The 20,367-nt window shown below is 42.0% G+C and overlaps 1 protein-coding gene across 5 annotated transcripts in view; it reads right to left on the bottom strand.

Annotated features, from left to right (window-relative positions):
• LOC122493428 (zinc finger protein 883-like) overlaps positions 1 to 20,367 on the bottom strand; it is a 47,948-nt gene that overhangs the window by 899 nt on the left and 26,682 nt on the right. For 2 of the 5 annotated variants that reach the window (XM_043597986.1, XM_043597985.1), the window contains 4 exons: positions 13,130 to 13,286; positions 6,326 to 6,452; positions 5,999 to 6,091; positions 1,796 to 4,127 (listed from right to left, as the gene is read on the bottom strand). In XM_043597986.1, the coding sequence (XP_043453921.1) occupies positions 2,329 to 4,127; positions 5,999 to 6,091; positions 6,326 to 6,452; positions 13,130 to 13,222 (2,112 nt within the window). In that variant the 5' untranslated portion in view covers positions 13,223 to 13,286 and the 3' untranslated portion in view covers positions 1,796 to 2,328. Of the gene's footprint in view, positions 1 to 1,795; positions 4,128 to 5,998; positions 6,092 to 6,325; positions 6,453 to 13,129; positions 13,287 to 14,974; positions 15,085 to 20,367 lie in introns of those variants that run through there. The other 3 variants (XM_043597984.1, XM_043597988.1, XM_043597987.1) reach the window with 3 other exon arrangements.

The raw sequence follows: 20,367 nt of genomic DNA, 5'->3' as shown, positions 1-20,367 counted from the left end.
AGATTAAATTTTTTTTTATTAAATAAAAAGACACATGCTTACTTCAACAGAAGCACAAAAGGCCTTTGACAAAATCCAACACCTATTTAAATAAAAAAAAAAGTGTAAAATCTAGGAATAGAAGGTACCTTCTTTAATACTTACCAGTGAAGTGTTTAAAGCACTTTAGGGTATGTTCAAATACTATTCACTGTACTAAAGTTCTAGACAGAGAAACAGGACCAGGGCCTGCCCCACCCCTGCTCACAACCACATGGATACCTGCCAAGGAAGAAGATCCTCCTTCCTGCTCTGCCTTGCAATCTCCCTCCAGGCCCTTTCTTTGGAAACCCAGAGATTGTGTCAGCTGGAATAAGAGAAATGTAGCCCCAGCACCACATAGTAGAGCAACCAAGGGTGGGTTTCTAGCTGAGACAAAAAGAAAAAAATCCATAGCTGGTAGAGTCACTTACCATAGGTATAGGTAGACACAGAGGAGCTAAAAGAAATCGTTCAGTTTTAGAGAACAATCTAGACAAAACACCAAGGGACCAGGACTACCTAGGTGTGAAAATAAAACTGTTCCTCCTTCCCAGCGTCTCCAGTCAGAAACAAAGATCCCTGAAGTATGAAATGAATGCAGGCTACAGGTCACAGTCAGGTTGCTACCGGCAAAATGGAGCCTCAGAGCGAATCTCAGACTAAGGGTGTTGCTCTAAGACCCTTTTCTTGAGACTCTAAAGAGTGTGCCTTGTAAACCCTTACGACAGATGATAAATAGTAGCACTGTCCCCACGTCTCTCAGTTCGAGGTGGAGTGGATCCTGTTCCAGAAATATAGGGGTGGCTTTCACCTAGTGGACTACATTATAATTTATCAGAAATCCAAAAACGTTTTTAAAGGCATGAAATCAATTTGAAACACAAGTTTTAGAAACAGTTCAAATAAGAAGAGCCCTCTGGGCAGGAACCAGAACTGAAGAAACTAGACAGCAAAATGAGTAAATAAATCAGGCTAGGTCATGCAGAAGAGAGGTGACGGAGTGCAGAATCCAGAGCCCTAACGTCATTCCCAGAACTGCTGCATCCTATTAAGGAACTGATGGTGTGCCCTGCCAGATTTCAGTTTCTGTGTATGGGAGGCTAAGTGCCTCCCAGTTCCTCTCCCTCAAATGGACCATCAGTGAATCCCTATCTCTGTGCTACCATTGTGTGTTGAGTGTGTGCAGGGCACATAACTAGTCACATCAGGTCCTAGGCTTTCAGACTAAGTCACAGACAAGGGACTGTGTCCAAGAAGACTATGTGCATGTAGACCAGATACAGATGATGAGGTCCTACATTTTGAGGTAAACAGCTTTATAAATTGAGGTCCTTTAATTGTATACATGTGTGATTACATGTGTGAGCAATGTGAACTCGGTGGTCATAAAGTGGACAGTGTCCTATTGCATTTTCTAAAGATGGCCACACTACTATGTCCCATCCCACGTACTATTTAAGGTGCTCTTTCATCAAAAGGTGGAGCCTATTTCTCTACCCCTTAGAATCTTCATGGGCCCTATAACTACCTTGTATTCAAAAAGGCAGAATTGACACCATGCTAGTACCATTAGTGTTGCCAAATATCCCCTTGTAGGCAAAATCACGCGCAGCAGAGAACCAATGGTCGTCTAGTTCAAAATTTTTTTTCAATACAGTACCACTTCTATCTGAAATTTTCATCCACATTACCTAACCTGATAGTTTTCCCTTAATGAGAAATTCTCTGATAGACACAAAGGCAGACATTCAGTTGAAAATTTGGACACAATAGGTATTTATCAGGTTTTACTTTATTCTCACTGTTCAATGAGCTATCTCTGATCAATAAAGGTATTCCTACATTTACTGCATTATTTCTTCCTATGATTTCTGACTTAGGGTTGAAAGATGAAAACACAGGTTCTTTCCTCTGTGAGTTTCCTACACAAGGACTGGTAACTTCAACAGAAGCCTGCCACAAATTCACAAATTCATAAAGTGAACTGGCTACAATGGACTGGTAGTGCTGTAGTCAGGTCACACATAGAAGGGTTCTCACTCAGGTAAAGTTCAAGTGAGGATTTCTGAGGTAGAGATGGAAAGATTTCTGCCCTCCACAATCAATTCTTTCTCCCTGAGGTCATGGTTGCAATCTTCACTCTATTGCTTTGAAGACAAACCTGTGTGTCATCTGCACTTCAGGAGCACAGGGAATAAAAAACCTCAGCAAATGTATGTTGTTTTTTTGGTTTTTGGTTTTTTTTTGTGGCCAGGCTTAGAAGTACTGTTCATCATGTGTGTTCATATTCTCTTGGCCAGAACTCAGTTACATGGTCCCACCCACAACAAAGGGAGGCTGAGAAATGTAGGCTAACTGTGTGCCCAACATAAAGAGAAAGTGAGTTTTGGTATACATACAGCCAGTCTCTGCCACACATGACTTCTCCCCCGTGTGAGTTCTCAAATGTTTGCTGAGGTGTGATTTCTGACAGAAGGTTTTCCCACAATCATTACATTCATAGGGTTTTTCTCCTGTGTGAGTTCTCTGATGAACAGTGAGGGCTGATTTCTGGTAGAAAGTTTTCCTACATTCTTTACATCCATAAGGTTTCTCTCCCCTGTGAGTTCTCTGATGCCTATTGAGGGTTGACTTCTCACAAAAGGTTTTCCGACATTCATTACATTCATAAGGTTTCTCACCAGTGTGAGTTCTCTGGTGTACAGTGAGTTTTGACTTCTGGTAGAAAGTTTTCCCACACTCCTTACATTCAAAGGGCTTCTCACCTGTGTGAACCCTCAGATGCACAGTGAGTTTTGGCTTCACACAAAAGGATTTCCCACATTCGTTACATTTATAAGGTTTGTCTCTTGTGTGAGTTCTCTGATGTACAGTGAGAGCTGGGCGATGGCCAAAGCATTTCCCACATTGTTTACATTCATAAGGTCTCTCTCCTGTATGAGTTCTCTGATGTGCAGTGAGAACTGACTTCTTACGGAATGTCTTACCACAGTCATTGCATTCATGATGTGTCTCCCTATTGTGAATCTTCTGATGTATGGTGAGGGCTGACTTCTGGTAAAAGGATTTCCTACATTCATTACATTCATAGGGCTTCTCCCCTGTGTGTGTTCTCAGATGTACGGTGAGTTTTGTTTTCACAGGGAAGGATTTCCCACATTCATAACATTCATACGGTTTTTCCCCTGTGTGGACTCTCTGATGAACAGTCAGGTGTGACTTATGGCAGAAATATTTCCCACATTCGACACATGCATAGGGCTTCTCCCCTGTATGAGTTCTCCGATGTACTGTAAGAACTGTTTTACTAATGAAGGTCTTCTCACACTCGCTACATTTATAGGGTTTCTCTCCTGTGTGTATTTTCCGATGTTTACTGAGATTAGACCTCTTGTAGAAAGTTTTAGCACATACATCACATTCAAAAGTTTTCTCTTCTAACGGAGTTCTCGAAAGCTGAGCGAGGTGTGATTTCTTGCTGAAATTACCCCCACTTTGATCATGTTTATGGCATTGCTCCTCAAAATCGGCTAGACCAAGATGCAACTGTGTTGGTTTCTCACAAAAAGTGTTCCTCCATTTGTTACATCCACAGTGATTCTCCCCTATGTGAGTTCTCTCTTGGGCAGTGACAGCTGACTTACCACAGGCTTCCCGATGTTCATTATACCTACAGGCAGTCTCTCCCATGTGAGCTCTCCTATAGGTACAGAGTGTTGCCCCCTTGTTGAAGTCTTTCGCTTGCCCACTAAATTCAAGAGGCTGCCGCAAAGTCTGATTCCTCGGATGACAACTAGGACACTCGGCACACCTGAGGGGGCTCCCAGTTGTATGACATTCCTCGGCACTCTCTCCAACACGCATCCCACCAGGCTCACCAGGGAGAAACGTGTTCTGGCACACATTAAACAACTCTGCCTTCACTCCTGAGTAGCTTCCGTTATTTACAATCAGTTTTGAAACATCGGCTGCACTCAAATTAAGTGTTTTTCCCAAACCGGTTCTCTCCTTCGTTGACGTTTCATAGTTGGCCAATCCAACTTGCCACAAAAGTCTGCTCTGATACTCCTGGCCAGTCTCCATCAGGTCACCTGCAGTCTGGACATCTAAAATGAGACAAAGTAACCATATGTATGAACCACACCTAAGCATTTCTTACAGAATGTTCATGTAAAAATGGAGAAGTTTCTTTCCATCGTGTAGGATAAGAATTTTACACAGTTAAAATGGGTATGATTATGATAAGTATACGATTTTTCTTTCTAATGAAATCATGTAACAAGTTACACCAACAGATTCTCTAATGTCAGATCATGGTTTTAGTTATTTGTTGATTTTGCTTTTTTATTGTTTTTTTTTTTTTTTTCCTTTTTGAATCCATGAGGAAACCATTGGTCACAATATTCACCTATTCCCAAGTCTTAGTGTTCAGCTGACTTCTCTTCATCTGCCATTTGTGTTCCTGTTCCATTTCCCGCTTTCTCTCACAATAACTGTAGGTCACTTGTGCTGGGCCTTTTCTCATCACTCAGCTTTGAAGACGACAAGGTCTTCCTGGATCTGCCACTTCAGGATGCAGTACAGAGCCATTCTTCTGTCATCTCAGCAGGGATGTTGCTTAGGAACAAGGATTTGTTCCCACATTTCTTTGCTTTTTCACCTTTCCCTGGGCATCCGTGGGGTTTTTCAAAGGCATCATCTCTCCTTCTCCATGCCAGCCAGAGACCGCTTTTGGCTAATTCCTAATTAAACCCAGCATGCTTGGCTTCTCACAACCATAACAGGTACAGAGAGCTCCAATCCTCCACATGGGCTACCTCTCCCTGCTGGCCTAAAGGGTTTAAGCTCTGCAACCCAGGCTGTGCCCACCATCATTGGAAAACCTCTTTCTGGCTCCTTCTTAGATCAAAAACCCTAGCATCCCCACCCCACTTCCTGGTATATGCAGCCCTACTTGACAATGTGCAGTTTCTAAAGGCTTGTGTTTTGCACTCTGGAGTTTTGCACGTGTCCTAGTTTCAGTGAAAAAGGAGTCCGTGTATGGGTCATTGTTTCAGAATGATTTAGCGTAAACAACTGCACCCTGAAACCCCGGGCTCCACTGGCCTCGAGGACACACGTTCTCCAGATTCTCCTCCCATGCCATGGACTGCCCCTTTCCACACTGTGCATGGTTCTCCACACCTTCCTGCCACCTGTGATGCCGTGGTTGACAACGCTTGGTCCTGGGCTCCCCTTCTTTTCTTAACAACTCCCTGGGCAACCTCCTCTAATCCTCTGCCTTTAACCATTTCTCTAACGTGTACCTTGTAATAGTGATGTCCAATTTCTACTCCAGATATTATATCCACCTATATGTTATACTGTCAAATTTGGTAAATCGCCACCTTAAACTTAAGCTATCCCAAAGTACAGTCTTAGTAATTAATCACCCCAAAACCACTTTCCCTGGGCTTCCTTACTAAAATGGCACACCCCATTTTCTGTCACGGTGACATCTGTGCGGGTTATCCCACTACTTCACACGTACTTCGTATGTCGTATATGTGTTTCATGCTGACTCAATAACCGGTAACCACCTAGAAAGGAGTGCACTTGTTTGATTACTGTCGTTATCCCCATAATTACAAGATGACTAGCGTTTGCTTAACACTTGTTGAAAGAATAATGAGTATATAAATAAATGTCTGAAAAAAACTAGTGCATGAGGATGGAGGAAAGGAGGGCATCTTACAACCTACAGACAGTGGCTAACAAAGAAAAACATTCTAAGAGGAGGCAGGTAAAGACTGGATTTTGGGTAAGACTAAGAAAATAGAAAAAAAGATGGGGGTGGTTTATACATAAGAAGCATCTTTGGAGACTAAATAGAGCATGTCTGAACCTAGGAAAAGCACGGGTAAAAAACAACCCAGCACGGCCAACATCGGCTATGCTCTCCCCTTCCCAGACCCCTGCCCAGTATGCACTGACAGACCTGGGAGGCTCTGCTCTAGGGGTTCCTCTACTGTCCATGGCTCTGCTCCTTGCTCCAACTTGACGATCACCTCAGGTTTGGTAATGCAGTGCCCTGTTGATCAGAAATAAAGGGGGGGCTTTTACCAAACCATTTTAAAGAATGACAGGAGCACAGCGTCAAGAGTCGTGCAACGAACGGCCGATCTGAACCTCTGATTAGAGAGGTGAACACCCACGTTCTTCTGGGCCTCGAATCTTAAACCTAAGTAGCATGTAACCTCATAAACAGTTTGCACGTTTACCAATGAAGAAAGCAGTGCTAGGACACTAAGACACTTTCACTCACCCAGTGACACCAGGCTACTGTAGGTCTCCAGCATCACGACCCTGTACAGGGTCCGCTGGGCATCATCCAGGTCCTGCCACTCCTCCCAGGTGAAGTTCACAGCCACATCCTCAAACGACACCAACCCCTGTAATGAATGACACATGTCTCAATTCAAGGGATCAGCTGGGATCAGAAGAACAAGACTGAGAGTTCATTCTTTTTTGTGTGTTTTGTCTTACACAGAATACACCATGCTTTGTACTCTGTACCGTGGGCTAAAGCGAATCCACAGTAGAACTATCCTACCCATGTTAACTCTTTAATCCCTAAAAGTACAATCATAAAGTTTCCCTTGTCAAGCTGGAACCGTCCTTGCTACTAGAGACGAAAAGATAACTGTGCTCCTCAAAGGTGTGTATGACCTGGTATGGAGGCCTTAGTGTAAACATACACCTGCAGTAATGCACTAGATAAACGAGGTGAGATGTGTTTAATGTAGACAAGAGTAAGAAAGAAGAAAACAGCTGCCCTTGTGCCATCCAATCACACTTCCCTGAAGAGCCAAACACATTAGCTGTTTAATGTGGACAACGTATTCTCATAATTATGAGACTACAGTAGAAGTCACGAGGGCAACAGGTACACATGCTACATTAATCGAAGTACAAACAGCACCATGTCCAAATGGTTGCTCCTAGGCTGTGACGAGACATAAAGGTAGTAAAGGTATTTAAGGAACAGATTATAGTTTGCATTTAAAAAAAATTTTTTTTTGAGAGAGAGAGGGAGACAGAGTGCAAGTGGGGGAGGGGCAGAGAGAGAGGGAGACACAGAATCCGAAGCAGACTCCAGGCTCTGAGCTGTCAGCACAGAGCCTGCCGCAGGGCTCGAACTCACAGACTGCGAGATCATGACCTGAGCTGAAGTCAGACACTTAACCGACAAGCCACCCAGGGACCCCTATAGTTCTGCGTTTAAATATCTGACCTAATTCCAACACAACAAATTTGATGCACTCACCGTTGTTTTTATTACTTATACATTAAAAGCATGTACAGGGGCGCCTGGGTGGCGCAGTTGGTTAAGTGTCCGACTTCAGCCAGGTCACGATCTCGCGGTCCGTGAGTTCAAGCCCCGCATCAGGCTCTGGGCTGATGGCTCGGAGCCTGGAGCCTGTTTCCGATTCTGTGTCTCCCTCTCTCTCTGCCCCTCCCCCATTCATGCTCTGTCTCTCTCTGTCCCAAAAATAAATAAAAACGTTGAAAAAAAAAATTAAAAAAAAAAAAAGCATGTACAGACGCATTTGAATATTTCCTCCTTATCCCAAAGGGTTGCTTCTGTCCTCCCCAGTGTGAGTACCTCCTACTTCCTAAACCACAGGGTGTCAATAATGAGGGGCCAGTAAGAAGAGGTAAGTTACACGGCCAGATTTGCATTTTAACAGTCCTCCCCTAGAAGCAGGATGGGAAAGAGCTTAGAAGAGAGTGACAAAGGACAAACTTGGGGTTAGAGGATACAGAGCAATAAAATTACAGAATAGGGTACTAATCCTACAAAGCAAAAACAAAAAGAAAGCAGAAACACAAGTTGGTTCTAATTTGTTCTGAGAAGGGTGAAGACAGAACCCAGCGGTCTGCATGACCAGCTAGATACATACTGGTGCTATAAGATGAAATAAAATAGGGCACAGAGTGTGCACAAGAGACACAGATTTTGGACACAGCATGTCTGAAGTCTGTGCGTACGCAGGGATGTCATACTGGCAACTGGATACATGATCTAGAGCTCAGGAGAGATCCAAGCTGAAAATAAACATTGGGGAAGCAGCAGAATTTTAGTGGTAGCTGAAGCCATCAGAGTGAATGGAACGGCTCACAGAGAACCTAAGACTTTGAAAGGAGAAAGGAACAGGTGCCGTGTTTTAGGACACACCAATGCTGACTGTCAGAGATAGAGAGAGACACCACAACACAGAGAAAATTTCTAGAGATTATTCCAGGAATAGAAATAACCTCCATACTAAGGAATCTATTAATACATGTCATCATATTCACGTTTCTGAAAAGTCCTATGATGATTCATACAGACACTAAGCAGGTATCTACAAAATATTCTCCCATTTGTAACAATAACCATTAACCAAAGGGGATTTAGAGGATTCTTTCTTAAAATGATTAAATGTGTATGTCTTACCCCAGAGGCAGCATCACACTTCATGAGGAAATACTGGAGTATAAAGGTGCTCTCCCACCACAATTATTCAACAATTTACAAGTGGTGACAGTCAATGCAATTGAAAAGAGATAAATAGTTGTAAAAACAGTCATAATTTAAATATAATTTATACGTAGAAAACTCAAAAGAATCCTATGAGAACTATTCTGTAGAAAGAAAATAATTTTCTTTTTTAAGTTTGAGACAGAGAAAGAGATAGTGAAAGTGCACACACAATCAGGAGGGGGCAGAGAAAGACAGACAGAGAGACAGAGAGACAGAAAGACAGACAGAGAGACAAGGAGAGCACACCAGCAGGCCCGACTCTATCCCACCAACTGTGAGATCATGACCTGAGGCAAAATCAAGAACTGGACACTTAATCACCACCCAGGCGTCACAAAGAAAAGAATTTTCTATAAGAAAATTCTATAAACTGTAGATTATAAAAATAATGTCTTCATACATACAAAAACATTCACACTATAACAACAACAAAAAGCAGAATACATATCAATACATTAACAGAAAACATACAAAGCTGTGGGAGAAAAAAATATGAAGGCTACAAGAACTAATAAATGAAAGACACCATATTCACAAGTAGGAAGATCTACATCAAAAAGATATCAATTCTCAGTAAGTTAATAATCAGGAAATTCATGTAATATTATCCTAATAAACAACACATCCTTAGATACAGACAAGCTAATTTAAAAGTTCATAGAGAAGATTAAGTAAGAATAGACAGAGACCGTGGTAGGTTATACTTCTGTTCACCAAAATTTAGTGTCTCTCCCTTATCAGTCAGCTCTGGATGACATAACAAATGCCCTAGACTAGATGGATTCAAAAGCAAATTTCTTGGGGCACCTGGGTGGCTCAGTTGGTTAAGCTTCCAACTTCAGCTCAGGTCATGATCTCATGGCTCGTGCGTTCGGGCCCCACGTTGGTCCGTGTGCTGACAGCTCCGAGCGAGCCTGGAGTCTGCTTCGGATTCTGTGACTCCCTCTCTCTCTCTCTCTCTCTCAGCCGCCCCGCTCCCACCATACCTCACACTCTGTCTCTTTCAAAAATAAATAAACATTTAAAAAAATTCTTTTGTAAGCAAATTTTTCTCAGATTTCTGGAGGCTGAGACATCCAAGGTCAGGTGTCAGCCAGTTCTGTGCCGGGTATAGACCATCTTCCTGGCTTGCAGATGGTCACTCTCCTGCTGTTTTCTCATGGTGGAGGAATAAAAGTCTCTCCTCTTCCTCTTTTCATAAGGCCACCAATCCTATCAGATTAGGGCCCCACCATTAGGACCTTATTTAATAGTAATTACTTTCTAAAGGCTTGATCTCCAAATGCAGTCACATTGGCAGTTAGGGCTGGCCTTCAATATACAAATTCTGGGGAAATACAATGCAGTCCACAGTACTCCCTGAGGTGCCCTTCTATGCAAAAGGATTAATATCCCTTGGAGGTGGAACTCACATAAACAGATCTATATTCTTCCATGTACCTGGCACTGAACAAGAACAAGTCAATGGAAGTGACACATGTCACTTCTAAGCAGAAGCTGGAAGAGCCATGCATACATAGATCACCATGTCCTCCCTCTGCCACAGGACCAACAATGTTACAGTAAAAAAAAGTGCTCCTCCGTCTGGGACACTGAATGAGACAAAAAGGATAAAAAGCAAAACTGATCCGTGATGGACAGGTAGCATAAGAAAGAATGAAACCTTTGTTGTGGACCTAACTGGTAATGAATCGGCATAATCACCAAACAGAAACAAGCAGTGCGAAGAAACTGGGAGGAAGGTGATCCATGATACCAGGGGCTAAATAGCAGATCAGTGTTACTTATGATCACTGGTACTTATGTACCTAATGTTACTGAAGTAACATGAGTGATGATTACCATATGGATTTAAAGCTTTAGAAAAAGAGGTGGGAAAACAGAGTATTAGTAGTAAGTATCAGGCACTAGTCGCTGCCTTTAGTTAAATACTATAGGAAAAGTGATAAGCTCAGGTGGAAAAAAAGAGTTCAGTGTGCAAACAGGAATGAAAGAAAATTGGGAGATACTGTAAATTTGGGAACCTGTAGGACTGAAAAACTTTCAAAGGATTTCTCATTTTATCTGTTACTGTTTAGGGCTGAAAAAGTTGCCTCTTCCAATTTTTACAGAAAAAAATGTAAGAAATGCTTGGAGAGTCAAGACTAATTAAACTCAACCTCAAGGGAGTAACAAACATGTTATAACCATGGCTTCCTGTGACACAATTGAACCCTGAAGACAATACACTAAGTGAAATGAGTCAGGCATGAAAAGATGAATGTTGCCTGACTCCACCTATAGAGGCTCCCCAGAATAGCCAAATTCATGGACATAGAAAATAAAATCATGGCTGCCAAGGGCTGAATTAGAGGGGACAGGTACTGGGTATTTAATGAGCAGAGCTTCATTTGGAAAACATGAAAAAATTCTGGAGACAGTTGCACAAGATGCTTAAAACTGATGCCACTGAACTGACATTTTTAATTAAAATGGTCAATATGGCCAATTCGAGGCCATATATATATATATATATATATATATATATACATATATTTTACTGCTTATTTATTTGTTTTGAGAGAGGGAGTGAGCGCAAGCAGGGGAGGGGCACAGAGGGAGCCAAGGAGAGAATCCTAAGCAGGCTCCATGCTGTCAGTGCAGAGCCTGACATGGGGCTCCAACCCATGAACTGTGAGATCACGACCCGAGCCAAAATCAAGAGTCAGATGCCTAACCGACTGAGCCACTCAGGTGCTCCAGGTTATGTACATGTTATCAAAATAAAAAAAGGTAACCAACTTTTCACCAAACTGTAGTCCAAAATTCTATTTATGGTTGATGCAAACATCCATTTTTCCTTACTCATTTCTTTTAAATGATTAGCTGGAACAGAAAAATTAAATATCCTTTAACAGGGTTGAAAACATGACAGTTCATTTTTGAACTAGCAATTTCAATTATACGATAATAAAAAATACATAGAATCACTGACAAATTTATAAAAATAAAAGGTAAAAATTATAAAAATCTGAGCTCCTTGTTTCATACTCTGCCTATCTTCATCTTAACACTTGTTGGAACGTATATCACTGACTCCTGAATACTTTCTCCAACCGGACTCCTGAAGCTGTCACCACACATGTTGGCTAGTAGCACAGCTCAAGAGGGATCCAAGCCAATCACCAGGCATATACATCCTTCAGGTTTTTCCAAGAAGGACAATTCCAATGTAAAACAGACAGTTACTCCATTTGTCTGTGAGCACCAATGCAGATTTTGGATAAACTAACAAAACAAACACATGGGTCTTCAGGTAAGAGGAGATTATACCTGAGAGAGAAGGAGGCATCCAGGAGAAATCCCATTAGAGTCACTGGTGAATGGAAGGTATATCACATGTAAGGGAAGAAAAGACGACATGGATTTCAGGTGGGACTCGCTCAGTGTGAGGTGCCTTCTGGACAGCCACAAACAACCCATTCACGGGGGAGTTGGACCTATGGTCTAAAGGATGGGGAAGAGGTCCCAGATGGAGAGAAATGCTCAAGACAATCAAACCACAGAGGGCCAGACAAGTCAAGGAAAACCGCATCGTGTGAATATGGGGGCCAGATTTGAACACTTGGAGAGCGATGTTCAGGAGAAGAAACACACAGGAGAAGAATTCAGGGAAGCAGAAGAAATCATCAGGCAGGCCGCCACAGGAGCTAACAGACAAGAATGTCCAGGAGAAGATCCTGGAGAGCAGTGTCACGACGGCAGAAGGTTCACGTGAGGCAACGCCCAACAGTACACGGGGTCTAACTATAATCTAGGTGGATAATGCAGGTTGTAGGTTATTTCCTCACTTAGAAGACGTGAATTGGGACCACACTGAGTAGGTTAAGATGCAGACCAGCGGTGGAAATATTTGTCAGAAAAATACAACTTTGAACAGTCGGCCCCACAACCTACACAGACAGACTGACAGAAACGTGGGGAGACTTATTTGAAGGACCTGCAGTCAATTCAGTCCCCAGACATCCCGAGTTTTAGCCGAGGATCAAGTAGGGCCTTCCAAAAGCTGTCTGGGACGCTACTATCCCAACTCCAGAAAACCCTTAGTGAGCAAGCCGTGTTCCAGCCCCAGGTGACCGACACCGCTGCAGAATGCTGGACGTGTTGATTGCCAGGTTGGCGGTGAAACACTGTCCACGACACCATCTCCGTGACCGACAAAGGCACCGTTTCGGACTTCTGTGCCTGCAAGCTTTCGTGTCCCATGAGAATGTGGCACACTTTCCTCTAAGGGGCCACTCTGAAAAGATAACAAATGTGCCTATCTTTTCTCCACGACATCAGAAAGAGAAATCAGGGACGAATCTGCACTCACCTTGAAGGACTCTCAGGTCATAGAACCCGTCCATACCTACATGCCACCATTTCCACGTTTAGGTGTTTTCCCCAGAAGCTGAGTTTCACTTATTTCTACTTTTCTATTTTAATTTATGAACTGCCCTGCGTGAAGCTCACGAAGCACGATGTAAAACAAGCTGAGGAGCAAGCAAACAAACCACTCACCAGAGATGAATTCTGCATGTTCTGCTGCTCTTGGAAACGCACCGAGGACTGTGGGAGGACAGCTGGGAGAGAGGGCCAATGGACCAGAGTCATGACAGGACTGCGGTGACTTGCTCCTAGGTCCTGGATTCTCTTGTGTGACGCTCTCTACACACAGCTAGAAAAGACAATTAACAAGGGGGGGGGGGGGGGGTTCGCCTGCTGTGAGACAACAGAACCTCACACCTTGAGAAACAGCAGGAAACACCCTATTGCAGGGGAACCCCCAAGCCCATTAACTGCACATGCAGTTTATCCTTGGTTACTGAAAACACCCATGTCCTACTGATTTTATCAACAGTTACGAGTAAGAATTAACTTAAAATTCTGAAGATGCTTATTTAAACCACGGTGGTTTAACTACGCTCCTATTAATAGAGACATACACACAGGGCTTCATATTTGCGTTTCCACGAGGACACCTGTAGCTTAAACACCTTATCTTCACGGAAAGTATACATCTTGCAACTCAACATTTTCGGCCTGTGATTTTATAGGAAAAGAACCTAAGGTACATTTCTTGTGTGGCAGCACACTGTTCCCGTAATGGTTCTCAATGACCTGCTTCCCTGTAACCATTTCCTCAACACCGGCGTGGGCTTCGCCATTCGACTTGCTTTGGTCAAAGGGAGCTCAGCTTAGCACATGTGACCCAGACACAGGATGAAGAGGACTTTTCCACTAGCAGTTACCTTCCGGGAACACTATCATCTTGTGAAGACACCTGGGGCTAGCCTGCTAGGGACGCATGGCTTAGCCGGCAGCCAAAACTAATCACCAAAAAGGTCACGCTGTGAGGGTTAAATTGTACTATAGGGCTCACGCTTAGCTTGAAAGATAACAACTTTGTTCTGACACTAAAAGTCAAAAGATAACAGCCTTGCTTTTACTCTTGTAAATCATACTTCATACTCTTGTGAATTAGGCTTTACCAACGAAGGAAACAAAAGCTCAAAAAAGAGCATCAGAGACAAGGCCAAGGAGATCCACTGGTTGCAACTTAGCGGCAGAAAGTCTAAAATAATCACCTCATTCGATAACTGTTTCTAACTCATCTGGGAACTGTTTATCTGTTCTGTTCCCAGATAATGATAGAATGATGTGATCGGCTTTAAAAACTCTGTACCCCGGCCGTTTGGGGCCACACACTTACCAAGAGTGTTGGTCCAGATCGTTTGGCCTTGCCTCTCATTGTAATAAACTTTGTTGCAACTGTCACTGGTACCCGTAGCATTCTGTTTCAGGAGTCGTGTGGATGCAACAACGGCTACATAGTGCGGGGGGGGGGGGGGGGGGGGGGGGGACCTGACCCCTGCCACCGCCTGTTGTGGAGACGCCAAGAAACCCCGCAAATACAACAACTGCCTCACCCTTAGACCTGGGTGCGCACACCTTTCTGCGCACACCTTCCTGATGATCTCTCTGGAAATCGCGGACATCTCACTGCTCATCAATACGCTCATGCTACAGGTGAGCAAACTGAACGCCACCACGGTTGAGGACACCGCTGGAACGAGGACGCCGACCGCAGCCCCCGACGCTCGCTGACTGTCTGCAGACCCACCCCCGCCCTCGCTGCTCTTGGACTCGACCACCCAGTTCGCCAAGCTCCCGGAGGCACATGCCGCGCCTTCTACAGCGCGCCTTCTCCTGACCAAGCGACCACTGAAAGCACAGCCCCAGCCGGATCCCATCTCGCCGTCGGTCACCAACCCACCTTCCCGCTCCCGCCAAGGGGACGACCCCTCCCCCTCGCCCGCCCAGTCCCCGAGTGGTGCTGGGCTCCCCTTTCACCCTCGCACCAACCTTCAGGGACCGACACAGACCCCAGCCTAGGGCCCTCGGGCCAGCGGCAAAAGAGGAGCCAGGAGCGGAAGTTCCTGGCGGAAGGGGGCGGGGCCGCACGTGCGCAGAGGGAGCCCGGAAGACTGCCAGAGTCCCCTCCGGGAAGACGTCTGTGCAACGGAGAGACTACATTTCCCACAAACCTCTGCGCTCTGTCCATTAGGAGCTTTGGGAGGTGAGGTGATAGATGAGAGTTGGGGTCTACCCACGTGGCCAAACGTGGGATTCTCGTCCCTTATTAATTCCTGACTTTTTTTTAACTCCTTTGAAAGACATTTAAAAAAAGGTTTTTTTAATGTTTACTTGTTTTTGAGAGAGAGAGAGAGAGTGTGAGCAGGAGAGGAGCAGAGAGAGAAGAGACACAGAATTCGAAACAGGTTCCAGGCTGCAACCTGTCAGCACACAGACACACCATGACATCTTGACCTGAGCTGAAGTCAGACTCTTAACCAACTGAGCCACCCAGGTGCCCCAGATCCTGATTTTACCAAATGATAGAGATGTCGTCTCTAAATAGGAAAAGTCTAACGTGGAGGAAATATTACATCACATGAAATGTTAGCTTTAATTGCTAGCTATGTTATGGTAATGGTTATAGAACCCACTGGGTTTTTTTTTTCCCCACAAGCATACTAAAGCGTGAATAGTGAACTACCACAATATCTGCATTTTATTGAAGTACTTAACAAACAGATATGGCAACTGTTAAATTGGTATTTGTAAAGTAGATCCTGGAGTTTGGGATTGAGTCAATCTTCAACGAAAGACCACGGGGGAAAGGGAAATGGAGAAGTTTATTGCGCACAGGTTCAGGAGGAACTATACCTTATGCTTCAAGGGGCCACAAGGCGAGAGGTCAAGACAGGGTGCAGGCAGAGTGAGTGCAGCAGAACCTGGACCGCATCTTCATTATGGTGCCCCTTTGATGTGCTTTGGGGTTCCCAAGGATAAGGCCAAATGGGTCAATTCAAACCAGAAAGAGTACAGTTTTGCTATGGTCCATGGGGGTCTCACCTAAGGGATGCACAAGGTGAAGGTCATGGGAGGGAGGGGAACTGTTGCTCACAAGGGATACTGGGGAAGATTATATGAGGAATTTGCATTTGTTCCTGACTCTGCAGACTGTTATCTAGGGAAGGGCTATCGTCAGTCTGAGGTTCCAGCATGCCCCTTGGGCACACAAAATGGATGCAGAGGCAGAAATATCACAGGGTAGTTATGTAAACGTGTACCTGCAACTCTCAATGAACGTATTAAATAGATGCTAGTTCAAATGCCTTCTTTTTAAATTTTCAGTGTGTTTATTTATTTTGAGAGAGACAAAGTCAGCACAAGTGGGGGATAGACAGAGAGAGGGGGAGACAGAGAATCCTAAGCAGGCTCCACACTGTCAGCACGGAGGCCAACATGGGGCTCAAACTCATGAAACTGTAAGATCATGACCTGAGCCGAAATCAAGAGTCAGACATTCAACCGACTGAGCCACCCAGGCGCCCCTAGTTCAAATGCCCTCTTAGAGCAGAAGGCATGTACCAGTTTCATAAATAGATGCTATTCTCACCCATTAAAATAACTTCTAAGCCATCAAAGGATGATATTGCACTATTGGGAAACCTGCTGTAGTGTATATACAGGAATGAAATCATTGGGTCATAGAGTGGATGCCCTCCAAAACAGTGCAAATTTACACTTCCAGTGTCTGGTAATTACTTGCTCAGAGAGTCCAACGATTTTTCCATTCATGAATCTACTCATCAAAATCTTATTTATTTTCCTGAGGGTTGGGCTTCAACATGGGCTTCCCTTCCCTGGTTTCTGTCACGCTATAAACAAATTCAACACTCGGCTTTCTGCTGTCGATGCAGCATCTGTAGAAACAGGGATAAAACTGGCTTTTGTAGTTGGGTTGATGTGTACTTTAGACGTAGGGGTGGGGGTTGACTGTCTGGCCCATGACCTATCTGACCTATCTGTGGTTTTCCCTTTTTCTAAAATATGACCTCATCTTTTCAAGTTTATGTATCTTTTTCTCATCCTGCAATTGCCCCTCATCGGCTGTACTGTGTAGACCCAGGAACCTCAGTCTTTATTTCCTATTCTCTTCTTTTCTCAGATTCTGGGATCCCTCACCTCCCTTCCCCAGTCCCCTGGATCCCATATTCTTCTATTTAACACCTATGCGTGTGATCGTTGGAGATCCTTTAAATCCCTGCCAAACATTCAAATGTTTGTTCCTTCATCAGTGAAGTTCTGGACCTGGGCTTTTCTTGATGGGAACTTTTAAGTTACTAATTCAATCTCTTCACTTGTTCACGTTTTTTCCTTGAGTCAGTTTTGGTATTTTAGGAATTTATCCATGTCATCTAAATTATCTAATGTATGTACAGTCGTTCATATAATTCCTTTTAAAACTGTTTAATTTCTGTAAGGTCTGTAGTAAATGTCCAATCTTTCATTTCAGATTTTAGCAATTTGACTCTTATCTATTTCTTGGTCAATGTACTTAATGTTCGTAAGTTTTGTTGACCTTTTCAGAGAACCTGATTTTGATTTCATTGATTTTTCTCTTTTGTTTTTCTATTCTCTGTTTCATTTCTTTCTGTTCTAATCTTTATTTCCTTCCCTTACTTGCTTTAGGTCAGTTTCTCTCTCTCTCTCTTTTTTTCCCCTCTCCTACCCCTGTTTTTTCTTCTTTTTCAAGAGTCTTAAGGTGGAAGTTTCCATTATTGATTCAAAATCTCTTTTCTTTTGTCATATAGACATTTGTGGAATAAATTGACCCCCAAGCACTGCTTTACTTGCCTCCCATGAGTTTTGGTAAGTTGTGTGTTAATTGTCAATTATTTCAGTGTACTTTCTAATTTCCCTTTTGATTTCTTCTTTGACAAATGTAATTTTGGGGGTTGTTAATTTTCAACATATTTGTGAGTTTCCCTAACTACGTTCTGTTTTTAATTATGAAAAACACTCGATCGTGATTTTGTTTTGTATTATTTGTGATTGTGACTGTATTTGTGATTATGTTTTGTATTATTTCCATCATTTTACATGAATTCTAGTTTGTTTTATAGATTAGTATATGGGTTTTCTTGAAGAATGTTTATGGGCAGTTGAGAAGCATGCATATTTGGCGCTGTTGATTGGATTGTTCCAGATATGTTGGTTAAGTCTAATTGGTTTCTACTGTTATTTGAATCTTCTAGTTTTTAGTTATTCTTTTGCTTAGTTGTTTTATCCATTATTAACATGAGGTATTGAAGTCTTTAACTATTGTCATTTTGTTGTCTATTTCTCCCTTTATTACTGTCAGGTTTTCTTACATGTGTTTTGGTATTCTGTCATTAGGTGCATATATGTTTATAAGTGCTATATCTTCTTGATGAATTGACAGTTTTCCATTAAAAAATGTCCCTCTTTAGCTCTAATAACTAGTTTTTGTTTTAAAGTCAATTTTGTCTAGCAGCAGCATAACCACTTTAGTATAGCATTCTTGTAGATTTTTGTTTGAATTTCATTTATTTTCCCATCCTTCTATTTTTAATCCATTTATATCTTTGAATCTCAAGTCTGGCTCTTGTATCCAACACAGATATGAGATTTTGTTCTTTATCCAGTCTGATAAGCTCTATTTTATGATTGGATCATTTAATCCATTCACATTTAATGTATTATAGATATACTTGGACTTTTTTTTGCCGTTTTAGTTTTTTTTCTATGTTTCACATCTTTTCATTTCTCTATCCCTCCTTACTGTTTTCTTTTGCAAAAGTTAATATTGTCTATGTAACATTTAAGTTTCATTTATGATTTTTTTCCTTATATATTTGTTATTTCCTCAGTGATTGCTCTTTGGCTTACTATATACATCTCAAATTATCAGGATCAGATCTAGATTCATACTAACTTAGTTGTAGTTACATATAAAAGCATGATTTCAATATATCTCTATATACACCTCACCCTTTCTTAAAATATTATTTAATACATGTTACATCTAAAAATTCTACAAACTAAACAAAATTTATTATAATTCTTCTATTACATAATTTTATGTTTTTTTTTAAAGAAGTTGAGAAAAGAAGAGCAAGGATACACTTAATACACTTTTAGGTATTAAACTTATTTACCACTCATGGTTCTCTTCATTTATTCTTATAGTCTCAAGTTACCATCTGGAGTTATTTCTTATCACAATACCTATTCTCTCCCACTCACCTCCATTGTACTATTATAAGCAAAGATATTTTCATATATTACAGGCCCAATAAGACATTATATACCTACTTTTCTACACAGTTCTTTCAAATCAGATAAAAGAAGAAAGTAAAAAAATTTTCACTTATACTCTCTTTTATAGTTATCTAATTACCTTTCTTGGTACCTCCCCCTACTTTGGAGGGCATATATTCAAATTACTCTCTGGGGTCATTTACTTTCATCTTGAACAGCTTCTCTTAATATTTCTTGTCAGGCAAGTCGGATAGCAACAAATTTCCTGAGTTTTGTTTATCTAGGCATGTCTTTTTTTCATCTTCATTTTTGAAAAATAGTTTTGATGGATATAGGCTTTTTGGTTGACAGTGTTTTCCTTTGGGCAATTTGAATACGTTATTTCCATTCCTTCTGACTTCTCTTGTTTCTGCTGAGAAGTACATTGTTAATCTTACTGGGTTTTCTTCACGTGATAAAAAGTTTCCTTTTTAAGTACAAAGGTCTTCATTTGTCTATCCTCCTCCTCTTAAGATTTCTTCCCTGCCATTCACGTTCAGCATTTTTACTGGATTTCTTTGTGTTTATCCTAATTGTAGTTCACTGAGTTCCTAGCCAGTTAACATTTCTTCATTTGCCATATATCCTTGGAACGGATTCCTCAGATTTCAAATGGTTATTGTTTTCTTTTGTTTTCTTTTGTTTTATAATTTTCAGTTTGGCTGGGGAGCAGATCAATGGTCCCCCTATAGTGCTGGAAGTCCCTCTAAGAATCACATAATTTTCAAACCTGGATGCTCAATCACTTGTGAACTTTGCAGTTGTCACAGAGTAATGACACATAGTTTAACAAACAAAACTAAGCTCAAACAATTGTCGGTATTATGTGAATGAGTCATTATTATTTATGTGCTTTGGAAGTTTTGCAGATACTATCATGACCGGGGTATTATACTTAAAAACATTTTGTTAATTCTATAATAGCAATACACATGTTCACGAAGTGGGTAAAATTATAGCAAATGCTGAAAAATACACCTGACAATAACTTAGAAGGTCTGTTTGTATTACAGAATTCATCAAGCAATTGAAAAAAACCCACCATGACACACTACACAATTTAGTAGATAATACAGAGAAAATAA

The sequence above is a fragment of the Prionailurus bengalensis genome, chromosome D2, assembly GCF_016509475.1.
Source record: "Prionailurus bengalensis isolate Pbe53 chromosome D2, Fcat_Pben_1.1_paternal_pri, whole genome shotgun sequence".
NCBI lineage: Eukaryota > Metazoa > Chordata > Mammalia > Carnivora > Felidae > Prionailurus > Prionailurus bengalensis.
Note: the sequence above shows the minus strand (reverse complement) of the source record. Positions and strands in the feature narration are given on the sequence as shown.